Source organism: Nannospalax galili, unplaced genomic scaffold, assembly GCF_000622305.1.
Source record: "Nannospalax galili isolate Female #2095 unplaced genomic scaffold, S.galili_v1.0 scaffold3436, whole genome shotgun sequence".
In the NCBI taxonomy this organism is placed as follows: Eukaryota; Metazoa; Chordata; class Mammalia; order Rodentia; family Spalacidae; genus Nannospalax; species Nannospalax galili.
The window spans coordinates 1-13,289 of record NW_008338423.1 but is presented as its reverse complement, the minus strand read 5'-3'; the positions used below and the strand labels follow the sequence as shown (position 1 = coordinate 13,289).

The 13,289-nt window shown below is 40.7% G+C and overlaps 1 protein-coding gene across 1 annotated transcript; it reads left to right on the top strand.

Annotated features, from left to right (window-relative positions):
- Nucleotides 1–202: 202 nt before the first annotated feature.
- On the top strand, nucleotides 203–12,984 carry LOC103734249 (E3 ubiquitin-protein ligase Itchy; the record flags this gene model as incomplete). Its single annotated transcript, XM_008833132.2, is given in 4 exon segments — nucleotides 203–248; nucleotides 8,120–8,277; nucleotides 9,977–10,178; nucleotides 12,868–12,984. Coding segments are annotated over 4 exon segments (506 nt in total), but the record flags the coding sequence as incomplete, so codon positions are not given.
- Between the last annotated feature and the right edge of the window lie 305 nt (nucleotides 12,985–13,289).

The following is a 13,289-nucleotide window of genomic DNA, read 5'->3' as shown; positions in this document are numbered from 1 at the left end:
AATGATAAATATTTGCATATAATTTTGATAAAATTAAGTCATTTGAACATTATCATGTTTTCTCTTTAAAACTCATGTTGGAATTTATGTTGTAATGTTCTTTACTAGGAAGGTTCAATAAAAGACGAGTTACTTTAAAATTTTTTTAAGTTGAAAACTACTCTCTTGAAACTCATTTTGTTTAAATTTATTGATGTTAAAGGTGCTTCACAGAACGATGATGGCTGCAGACCCAAGGACGAAACAAGGTAAGAGTTCACTGACTGCTTACCATAGAAAACAGAAAGAAAGAAGGAAGAATTCATTAAAAGTTCAGGAATTGGGCATAGTGACACACGCCTTTAATCCCAGCACTTGGGAGGCAGAAGCAGGTGGATCTGTGAGAATGAGGCCAGCCTGGTCTATGTAGTAAGTTCCAAGACTGCTGGGGCTACAGGGAGACCCTGTCTCAAGAAGCCAAAAATTAATAATTAAAAATAAGAAAAAAATTTCAAGTTCAGGGCTCAGCTTGCTACTCTCATAGAGCATCCTTTGGTTTTTAGCACCCACATCTGGGTGTTCACAACTACCGTTAACTGCAGCTCCAGGGCATCTGACATTCTCTTCTGTGCTCTTCTGCACTTTGCAGGCACCTGCACACATGCACAGAGACCCACACATACATAGATATTAGAAGAAGAAAAAGCAAGCAAGCAAACACTTCAGATTGATAAGTAAATGACCTCACCCCTGTGATCCTAGCACTTGGGAGGCTAAGACAGGAGTTTGAAGCCTATTGGGTCTGCATATGAGATTCATGATAGTGTAGGCTGCATTTTGAGATCTAAGCCAGCCTGGTCTACTGAATGATTCACTACCTCAAAAGATTCACTACAAAACTGGGGTTGTTGGTGCACACCTGTAATCCTAACACTTGGGAGGTGGAGATAGGACAAATAAGTCCAGCCTGGGCTACATTATGTTTTCTCTCCAAGGGCTTGAGAGATGGCTTAGCAGTTAAGAGCACTTGCTGTTCTTGTAGAAGACCCAGGTTTGGCTCTTAGTACCCATCAGCTACCTACAACTTGAGTTCCAAGAGATCTGTCACCCTCTTCTGGCCTACAAGGGCACTGTGTATGTATGCAAGGGTACACTTACATGCATGCAGGCAGAGCACTCATACAGAAAAAATACAAATAAATAAAAGTGCTTTTTTTTTTTTTTTTTTTTTTTTTTTTGGTCTTTTTGAGACAGGGTCTCCCTGTGGCCTGGCCCTAGCCTGGAACTCCCTATGTAGATCAGACTGGCCTTGAGGCCTTGAACTCACAGAGATCTGCCTCTGTCTCCCTAGTGCTAGGATTAAAGGTGTGCACCACCATGCCTGGTGATAAAAGTGTTTTAAAATTTTTTTTAAAAAGTTTTTAAAATGCTGGGCATGGTGGTGCATGCCTTTAATCCCAGCATTTAACACTTGGGAGGCAGAGGCAGGTGGATCTTTGTGAGTTCGAGTTCAGCCTGGTCTACATAGTGAGTTCCAGGACAGCTGGGGCTACAAGGAGACCCTGTCTCAAACAGAAGAAAAAAAATTTTTTTTTTTTTAAAGCATGAGAGACTGCTCAGGTGAAGAGTGCTTGCTGCTATTTAAGAGGACCTAAGTTCAGTTCCCTAGTTCCCTGTACTCATGTTGGGTGGCTCACAAACTGCCTATAACTCTAGCTCCAGAGATTCTAATACTTTGTGTTAGCATCTGTGGGCATGAGACACAAATAATAAAATCTTTTTTTTTTTTTTTTTTTTTAAAAAAAAAAAAAAAAGGAAAGCCAGTGGGGCTGGAGCCATGACTCAGTGATTAAAAGCACTGGCTGCTCTTACAGAGGACCCGGGTTCAGTTTCCAGCACCCATATGGCAGCTAACAACTATCTGTATCTCCAGTTCCAGGGGATCTGACACCCTCTTCTGATCTCTGTGGGCATTACACATCACAGGTACACTTTATTACATGCAGGTAATGCACTTAGACACATTAAAAAATAATAATTTCTTTTTAAAAAAAGGAAAGCCAGATGTGGTTGTGCACCCTTTTAATCCTAGCACTGGGAAGGCAGAGGCAGGCCAGCCTGGTCTACATAATGAGTTAGGGGATCTGACACCCTCTTCTGATCTCTGTGGGCATTACACATCACAGGTACACTTTATTACATGCAGGTAATGCACTTAGACACATTAAAAAATAATAATTTCTTTTTAAAAAAAGGAAAGCCAGATGTGGTTGTGCACCCTTTTAATCCTAGCACTGGGAAGGCAGAGGCAGGCCAGCCTGGTCTACATAATGATTTCCAGGCCAGCTGAAGCTACAAGGAGACCCCCCCCCCAAAAAAAAAAAGATTTAAAAAAAGAACGGTTCCTTGCTATTTAACACACTTGAAATATCACTGTATAAAAGGATTATTGTCTCTGTAAGCATTCTTCACAGCACATTTTGTTAATTGTGCTCAAATTCTTGACTCTCATCTGGCTAGAAATGTTAGCCAGATTCTAGACTCCTTTCCCTTCTGTCCTGGTTTGTTTCTTCATTGCTGGGACAAAACACTCTGACCACTACCAACTTGGGGAGGAAAGGGTTTATTCAGCTTACAACTCCCAGGATGCAGTTCATCAGGGAGCCCAAGGTAGCAACTCAGGGCAGGAACCTGGAAGCAGGAGCTGGAGCACAGGCCATGGAGGAATGCTGCTTACTGGCTTGCTCCCCTGGCCCCTGCTCAGCCTGCTTTCTTATACAACACAGGCCCACCTGCCCAGGGGTGGCACCACCCACAGTGGGCTGGGCCCTCCCACATCACTCATCAAGAAGATGCCCCTCAGACATGGCCACAGGCCTGTCCAATGGAAGCAATTCCCCAATTGAGGCTCCCTCAACCCAGGTGTGTCAAGTTGACACTAAAGCTATCCAGCACAATTGACTCCTTGTCAACTTGACACACAAACATCACTATTAAACCATAAACTTTCCAATTTTTGTCCCTAAGATATGATGTTAACATTAATATCACAACATAAGATAGCACAACCTTAAAAAAACCCCAGTCCTTAAAAAATCCAAACACTTAATAGTTTCTTAACTGTAGGTGGGCTTCTATAAAATCCAAAATAAGTACTGTCTTGTTTCAAAGGGAAGAACCGGGCACACCTAAGCAAAACCAAAGTCCAGCAAATTAGCTTGAGGCTGGACACCTGGGATTCACTCACGATCTTCTGGGCTCCAAAGGGTACTGGCAGCTCCACTGCTCTGACTCTGTAGTACACAGCAACCTCAGTTCATCTCACAGACCCAGGCCAGCTCCATTCCACACCTACTGCTGTCCTTGGTGGTCATCCCATGGTCCCGGCATCTCCAAAAAGCTGGGGTCTCTACTGAAACTGAGGCCACACCTTCACCAATGGCCTCTTCTTGCCTCTTGGGGTGCAAAGCCTCAGATTCTCTCCATGACCCCTTCAGTCCTGGGGTCTTCACTGCAACTGAAGCTGCACTTTCATATATGGCCTTTCCTGGCCTCTCAGAGTGACATGCCTCAGCTGCTCTCTGTGACCCCTTCACGCTTTCAACACCAGAACCATGCAGGAGACTCTTACACATTACCAAGTCCTGCTTGCAGCTTGAAATAGAGGTGTGGGTCCTCTCTGTGTGCTGACCCTGAGGAAATACCTCCCAGAAGATTCCACCACAGTGATGCTGGTCCCTTGTTACTTACAGCTGATTTTTTCAGCCCAGCTAACCAGCATCAATTGTCCCAGTAAAGCAAAGGTTTTGCTTCAGTTTCTGGTCTCTTCTTAATCACAGCTGATTCTTCAGCCCCAGCCAACCAGAACCCACAGGTTTTCAATCCAAAATCTCACACAAACAGCCCTGATAGTCTCCGCTTCCCTTTGAAGCTTCACAAGCCAGGCCTCCATCATCTACAACTCTTTCAGCATAACTGTTCCAAGCTCCACAGCAACAAACTGAGCACGCAATGGCTCTTCCAGCCGAAAGTTCCAAACACTTCCACAGTCCTCCCAAAAACACCAAGGTCAAGTCTGTCACAACAATATCCCACTCTCTGGTACCAATTTCTGTCCTGGTTTGTTTCTTCATTGTTGGGACAAAACACTGACCACTACCAACTTGGGGAGGAAAGGATTTAGTCAGCTTACAACTCCCAGGTTGCAGTTCATCAGGGAGCCCAAGGTAGGAACTCGGCAGGAGCTGGAGTACAGGCCATGGAGGAATGCTGCTTACTGGCTTGCGCCTCTGGCCCCTGCTTAGCCAGCTTTCTTTTTGCAACACAGGCCCACCTGCCCAGGGGTGGCACCACCCACAGTGGCTGGGCCCTCCCACATCACTCATCAAGAAGATGCCCTTCAGACATGGCCACAGGCCTGTCCAATGGAAGCAATTCCCCAATTGAGGCTCCCTCAACCCAGGTGTGTCAAGTTGACACTAAAGCTATCCAGCATACCTTCCCATGCCCTCTAAAACTAATTTTCCCCTTCTATTATAAACAGAAGTTCCCAAGAGGAAAGCGGGGGCAGGGGGAAGCCACATTGTATTAAAGATTCTACAAGACCTAATGACTAAAATATATGATCCTGGACAGTTAAAATGTTTACAGAGCCAGGGGCCATTGAGATGACTGAGTGGGTAAAAGCACCTGTCACCATGTCTGACAACTTGAGTATTAATCTGTGGAACTTACACGGTAGAAGGAGAGAACCAGCTCCCACAAGTTGTCCTCTGACCTCCATACTTGTACTGTAAATGTGAAAAAAGAAAAATTTAAATGTTTACAAGTCCAAATCCAGGTTATCTTGGTCTACTTTTAGTTCACTTAATAGCCATTTATTGACCATCCCTGTGTCTGAGCTAATATCCTTTTGACTATCAAAATCTTTAAGATGTATTCTTAGCAGGCCATTAGCTTCCACCAATCAAAAGCTAAGAATGCAGCAGAAAGCAGCTAAAAATGTCATCAGATAGCATCTGAAACCTCTAACAGGTCTTACGCCCTCACCCTACTGGAACCTGTGTTCCTCACCAGTATATTTGGTAAATGCTTTTCTTTGTTCTTTGTCTAATAAAATTCATGTAACTACTTCTTCAGTGTCACATGTCTTTTGGGACAACCTTAATCCATGTTCCTGGGCAATGGCCACTCATATTTGGTTCAAGAATATACTGTCTCGGGGCTGGAGAGATGGCTCAGCGGTTAAGAACACTGGCTGTTCTTGCAGAAGACCCAGGTTTGAATCCCAGCACCCACATGGCAACTAACAACTTGTCCATAACTCCACTTCCAGGGGATCTGACAGCCTCTTCTGGCCTCTGCAGGCATTGCAGGACATGGGTGCACTTGCTTACATGCAGGCAATACACGCATATATGCATAAAATAAAGAATAAATTTGTTTTTAAAAAAGAGAGAGAGTATACTATCTCTAGTTCCCTTTGAGATCAGAGCTGTGTTTTGTGTCAACATCATTCTGCCACTATGTTCAACTATAAAATGTTTGACATTTCAGTTTTCTTTGGTCACTTAACTCATCTCTCACATAAATGAGCCCACATCTTTGCATGCGTGAATAGGAACATGGAAGAGTTTTATGTTCTCATTAAAAGGCTACATTCTGCCACTGTGAGTTTTTTCCCCCCCAGATCTTTTTCTTATGATACCTATGATACTTATTATACTCTTGTACTCTGAACATTCTTTAAAGTTTTTGGCTGTGGGGTGTGTGTGTGTGTGTGTGTGTGTGTGTGTGTGTGTGTGCGCGTTAAGCTTAACTCCTGTGCATTGGCTTGTTTTATGGACTACTTACCTCTAAAATGACAAGTTTATACAGTATTTTATAATTGTCAAAATATGCTTTAAATGTTACTAATGTTGAAGGAAAAAAGAAACCTTTAGACCAATTCAATTTAGTAGCATTTTATTTGAGTAAAACTGTTTAAAACAAAAAGGATTTGTGAATCAAGCAGTTCACAGAACCAGAATAGGTTCTGAGAACTCGTCAGTATGACAGGTTGCATTTATAGGAAACAAGTGAGAGACATGGGAAACACCTTGCTGCCCCTGATCTATCAGCCAGTCAACTAATTGTAGCTTAATAACTGGTTATTATAATCTTATCAATTAACTGGCTCTGGAGTCTTCTGCAACCAGCTAAAGGAGATAAACTCTATTGGTTTGGGTCTCTTGAGTTCAGTGCAGGTGCCTCGTTCAACTCCATGGCTGTTTACAAAATGCGATTTATACTATACAATAGTATGTAGTAGTTACGGCCTTGACTACCTTTCCCCCTTAGCATTTGTTGACAGATTTCATAACTATTTGCCTAAAAGAGCAGCATAAGGAAGGGCTTTATGCCCCCTCCCCAGTAGTTATCATTTAGGAAGATTTAAAAGGTTTTAGTTATTTGATTTTTTTTTCCTAAATCAAACACCATCTTTATTATGAAGGTCTGTGTGTTTTATATATCTCATTGTTACTTAGTGTTACTTTTATCACATGGATGTGATTGGTGCCTGGTTTTAAAGTTTTTTTTAATTAATGAGCCTTCTCGATTATTAATCTTTGAATATTTTTAAATTTAAATTTAATTTATTATTGTGTGTATATGTTGTATGATTGGGGGGGTCCTGTGTGTGCCATAGCACACATGTGGAGGTCAGAGGGCAACTTTCTGGAATCAGTTCTCTCCTTCTTTTACATGGGTTCTGGGACTGGAACTCAGGTTGCCAGGCTTGCATAGCAAGAGCTTTTACCTGCTGGACCTGTTCACCAGCCCTGATTTCAGTATTTCTTTTCATCTTATTCTAAATTGAGATCTTGATTCTCCAGGGTTTTCTAGCTTGCCCATAAGCGTTTGCACTTATATATAGATCAAATGTATATATGGTAAAAATAAGCTGAAGTTTGTAAAGGGAAAGAACCATAGGAGCATAGTCATAGTGATGTACCTACAAAGGTAGTAGTGCTGGTCATTTTGTTGGATCTTAATTCTAAATAGTGTATAGATTTCCATGTTGGCCTTCAAGGTTTATTTCAAGTTCTAGCTCTATACCTTATTTTAAAGTACTTCAACTTATTAAGATAACAAGTGCTTATTTTAGTCTGGTGTACTTTTGAAACTTTATTACATTTATTTACTTATTTAGTGTGTGTGTGTGTGTGTGTGTGTGTGTGTGTGTGTGTGTGTTTTGATTGTCTCCTTCCATCACTTGAGTTCTAGGAATTGAACTCAAGTTATCAAGCTTGACAGCAAGCACTATTATGTGCTGAGCCATCTTGCCGGCCTTGAAACTTTATAGTACATCAGAATTTCCCAGAGGATATGTCTTATCCACACTCTAATTTGCTACTCTGGAGTGGGACAAAATTTTCATTTTTAGCACGTTTCCAAGTCATGACTCCTAGATTAAACTAGGATTTATATAGGTTTTCTGAGATTAAAACTATCAAGGAAAGTGTTTGCGGTTACATAGTCAAGTCTATTTCTTTTTAAAAATATTTATTATTTTTATTTTATGTGTATGAGTGTATTGCCTGCATGTATGTGAGTGCACCTGTGTCTTGCAGTGCCATGGAAGTCAGAAGAGGGCTTCGGATTCCTCTGGAACTGGAGTTAAGGACGGTTCGTAGCCGCCATGTGGGTGCTGGGAATTGAACCTGAGTCCTCTACAAGAGCAGTCAGTGCTCTTAAATGCTGAGCCATCTCTCCAGCCCCAGCCAAGTCTATTTCTTAGAAGCCCAAACTTAACAAAGTTTCTGGAAGTATCACTCATTTTAATTTTAAACTCTTTCGCTTCAGTGATAGTTTGAGTCTTACTTGTCTTTTGAACTTGATTTTGTTCCTTCATATACAGAGCTTTCTAAAGCCTTCTGCAGCCATACTTGGTAATTTTGAATTGTCCAAAGTTCTGCCCTGAGTAAACCCTCACTATCTACGTCAGGTTGAAGTTTGGGGATTATAATAAAACCTTAACCAGTTTTTTGCTTCATAAGGCTGGCCTAAAATTAGGAAGTTTTCCTCAGCCTCTTAAAATGTTGACTTCAGAGAGCATTTGTTCTTTCCATTTTTTCCTCTTTCTGTCTTTCTTATCCAGAGTGAACACAAATGGATCAGATGATCCTGAGGTTGCAGGGTCAGGAGAAAATAAGAGAGTCAATGGGAACAATTCTCCATCACTTTCTAATGGTGGTTTTAAGCCTTCTAGACCTCCAAGACCTTCTCGACCACCTCCACCAACCCCACGAAGACCAGGTATGTATTCCAGACTTCAGTATTGTTTTGTAAATAATGTTCTTTCAGTGGAAAGGGATTTACACAGAGTCTCCATATATTGCCCATGTTGGCCTCAAACTACTTCTGTGTCAGCTTGATATTATGGGTATGTGCTGCCATGCCTGGTGTTTTTAAATAGTGATCTTCAGATATGTGCCAGGGAGACCTTTTTAGGTCAATGTGTGTGGGGTTTTTTTTTAATTTTGTTTAGTTTTAAACTGGATCTTACTTTGTAGTAGAGGCTGGCCTTAAACTAGTGATCCTTCTGCTTTAGCCTCCTAGTGCTGGGAGTGTACACCTTATCTAGCTTCTGGCTTTTTTTTTACATTTAAAAACTTGAACAAGGCCAGGCGTGGTGGCGCAAGCCTTTAATCCCAGCACTTGGGAGGCAGAGGCAGGTGGATCTCTGTGAGTTCAAGGCCAGCCTGTTCTACACAGTAAGTTCCAGGACAGCTGGGGCTACAAGGAGACCCTGTCTCGAAAAGACCAAAAAAAAAAAAACTTGAACAAGAATGATTTTCCTATAGGCAACTAAGAATCACCTTTACTTCTCTCTCTCTCTGTGTGTGTGTGTGTGTGTGTGTGTGTGTGTGTGTGTGTGTAGTGCCACAGAAGCCAGAAGAGGATGTTGGATCCCCTGCAACCAAGAATTGCCTTTACTTTTCTCTCTCTCTGTGTGTGTGTGTGTGTGTGTGTGTGTGTGTGTGTGTGTGTGTGTGTTACCACAGAAGCCTGAAGAGGATGTTGGATCCCCTGGAACTGGAGTTACAGATGGTTGTTAGCTTTCATGTGGGTGCTGGGAACTGAACTTGGGTCCTCTACAAGAAAATAACTTACGTATTGTTTAAAGTATACACAGTACGGTTAAGATTGAAACTTTTTTGCATGGTAGGTAACTGTGTGAAATATGTCTTATAGTCAAGAATTTGGTGGCAGCCAGGTGTGGTTGTATATTGCCTTTAATCCCAGCACTCGGGAGGCAGAGGCAGGCAGATCTCTGTGAGATGGAGGCCAGCCTTCTCTACATAGTAAGTTCCTGGTCAGCTGTGAATAGAGAGACCTTGTCTCAAAAAGACCAATAAAAGAAAAAAGAAGAAAAGTAATAATTTGGTTACTTATTCCCATTTTATCTTTTTAAAAGCTGGCTGTAAATGGTAGTTTTTTTTTTTTAAAAAAAAAAAGGAAAATGCACCAAAAGACATAATTCATGTAGTAACAGTGTAAACATTGTTTTTATGGTAACATGTAAACAGAATATCCATTTTCTGATTAGCCATCAGTAATATCAGTATACTCATACTGTTACAAACATCAAAAATTGGTCTCTAATCTCCAAGGTTACATAGAAAAGGTAGTTTTGATAATCTGGAAAGTGATACTAATAGTTTCCTATTCTAAAAGTTTTTATTGGGCTGGGAGTATAGCTCAGTAATAAAGTGCTTGCCTGTTGTACACAGGCCATGAGCTCGACACTCAGCACCACACAAAAATCAATTAGTTATTTTTTGGGTATTATGAAACCATAATTTTATATGCCTTACAATTTACTGAGACCTGTGTGTCCACATCTTAGGTCTTATTTGTCATCTAGTTTTAATTCTTAGGTTAAAATTATATCCCGATTTTAGATTTCAGAATGCAAAAGATTCTTCTCCTATTTTTCCCAAATATTTTATAGCATCTGTCAATGGTTCGCCGTCTGCCAATTCTGAAAGCGATGGATCTAGCACAGGTTCTTTGCCATCAACCAATACAAATGCAAACACAAATACAAATACATCTGAAGGAGCAACATCTGGATTAATAATTCCTCTTACTATATCTGGAGGCGCAGGCCCTAGGCCACTAAATCCTGTAACTCAAGCTCCCCTACCACCTGGGTAAGTAATTGTTGACATTTGTTTTCTTTAGACTTTTGCATGCACTCATTAATTAAAAAAAGAAAATAGCACTACATTCTTTCATTAATTGTTTTCAAGTAACTATAATAGATTTTGGGGAGTCTGGAGTCCAGGAAAGTTTATCATATCTTGAAATTGTACCCTTTTCTAGGGTAAGTAGAAAAAGAAATTTGAGCTTGGTTTGTTGGCACAGGCCTATAATTCTAGCTGAGGCTGAGGCTGAGGCAGGAAGATTGCTGTGAGTTCAAGGTCAGCTTGGGCTACTGCATGAGGCTCTGTCTCAAAATTTTTTTTCTTTTGGTTTTTTTGAGACAATGTTTTGTAGCCCATACTGACTTCAAACTCAGTATGGAGCCAAGGATGTTCTTGAACTACTAATTCTTGCTTCTACCTCCCTAGAATTATAGGTGTACACCATTACACATAGCTATATATATAAAATTGAAGGATCCCCTGAACCATAGAAAGCAAACAAGGCCAGGTAATGGAATAGTTGCCTAACTCAAATTGTTTCTTCTTTTAGGTAGGGAAACATTTTTTTTAAATAAAAAATTTTCATCATAAAGTCATTATAGCAAAGTAATAGGTAATTTAAACTGATAAAGTTAGTAACCTTAATCCTATTTTCATTTCTACTTATTTTTAACACCAGTAATACTTTTATTATATGGATTATGACATTCAGATTCAGTCAGGGCTGGGGGTATAGGTATAGCTCAGTGGTAGAGTGCTTGCTATACCTGAGAAGTACCAAGTTCTACCTTCACTATCACATAAGCAGTGCAAAACAAAAGCTCTTCAAATTCAGGCCTCAGAATGCCTGTCAGAATTATTTGGCTGACTAGTAAAGTAATAAACTAATGATGAGAATTTTAACTTCTTACACAGATTATAATACTTGGTAGTTAGGACACTTTCCTTTTGGAAGGCTTATATGTATATTAGTACCTTTCTCGTCGCTGTGACAGAATGCCTGACAAAAGCCACTTGTGGGAGGAGAGGTTTATTTTGGTTTGGCCTGTGGTGGTCTTGGTGCTGGTCACATCATTATGGCAGGTAGAAAGCTAGCTCTGTTGTAACTCACAAGGCAGCAGCCCACTTCATCTAGATAGACTTTGCATCCTAAAGGGTCTACAACCTTGCAAAACAGTGCCACCAGTTGGGGACCAAGTGTTCAAACACATGAGCCTCTCTGGGAGGGGGACAGACTCAGTTTATACCTAAACAATATCACATGGATAGCTCAGTTGAAAGGCTGTTTGTGCTTAAGAACAAACAAGCTATAATGATCTACTGCTATCTTCTTCACTTTGGCAGTAAATCTCCCAAGAAGACTCAGTCTATAAACTCTTTTCCTATAATATGCAAGAATACATCAATAAGGACTTATTATTTGATTTCAGTTTTTCTAGAATGCACTCAGAATGTTGCCCCTCAGTTAGCATGTTTGTCCAGGCTTCAGAGCATCAATGATAGCATTCTTTCCTCCCAAGTCCTGAGTCTAACCTGACCATATTGAGAGTGACTTTGGTGTTTTAGGAGACCTGACTCCAGAAATGCATGTTATTTCCTGGAGCAGACACTTGTGAAAAGCATATCTCATCCACTGTGTTCCACTCTCATGGCGTTTTTATTTTTTTAGTCATTTCTTTCTTTTTAATTTAAATTTTTTATTTTTTTAAAATTTCATCTGTCAATACTGTATTTATATCATTTCTGCCCCCTCCCCTCTCTAACTCCACCCACCTCTCACTCTTTCATTATCATTATACACACAACCTACTGAGTCCATTTCATGTTACTCATATGTACATGTTTAGTACAGACCTCTTGGGATTAGATAATCTAAGGGGGCTCCTCCCAGAAGAAAACCAATTCTTCCTCTCCCAATACCTATAGCTCTTCATCTAGGGGTAGGGCCTTGTGAAATTTCCCCCATCCTCATTGGCATGTTGACTGATGTTGACATTATGCAGGTCTTGTTTAGGCAACCTTGTTGTTGAGATTTCACAGGCAGCTTCCCTGGTCCTGTGGCTCATACAGTCTTTTTGCTGCCTCTTCTGTGATGTTTCCTGAGCCTTAAGTATAGGGGTTGCATTGAAGATGTGTCAGTTGGGGCTGAGCACCACATGGTTACTTATTCCCTGCATTTTGACTAGTCATGGATCTCTGAAATAGTCTCTGTCTGTTTCAAAAAAAAAAACAAAAAAAAAAACCTTCTTTGATGAGGGATGAGAGCTATGCTTATCAGGCTGGGCTGGTATCCAGATGACATTTCCTGGCCATATTAAATATTTTTATTATTTTTATTTTCATGTGTACAAGTATATGGCCTACATGTATATAAGTGCACCCATGTCATGTAGTGCCTGAGGAGGTCACTAGAGGGTGTCAGATCCTCTAGAACTGAAGTTATGGATGGTTGTTAGCCACCATATGGGTACTGGGAACTGAACCCAGGTCCTCTGCAAGAGCAGCTGGTGCTCTTAACTGTTGAGCAATCTCTCCAGCCTCTTGACCATATTTTAATTCTGTTATCCTTTTTATGGACTAACAGGTTTTCCACAGTTATATAATATGGTCATTTAAGGAGAAAAGGTAGAGACACCAGATTAAAATCCAAAGTAATACAAAATGCCCTTCCTTGTCCTTTTAATTTGTGTTTCAGTTGGGAGCAGAGAGTAGACCAGCATGGCCGTGTCTATTATGTAGATCATGTTGAAAAAAGAACAACTTGGGATAGACCAGAACCTCTACCTCCTGGGTAAGTGTCTAAATTTAAAAAGAAAAACAAATGTGTTTATTCAGAAGTACAAATTCTTTATTTTTATTTTTTTATGTATTTGAGTATTTATGCCTGCAGGTTAGGGTCATGCAGTGCCTACAGAGGACAAAAAAGGGCATCAGATCCCTGGAACTGGAGTTATAAACAGTTGTTAACTATCATGTAGGCACTGGGATTCGAACCTGGGTGATTGGAACCTGGGTCTTCTACAAGAGCAGACAGTGAGAGATCTCTTCAGTCCCCAGAAGTACACGTTCTATCTGTACACAACCTTCCCTGCAGGCCTTATATTCCTTTTCCTCTTC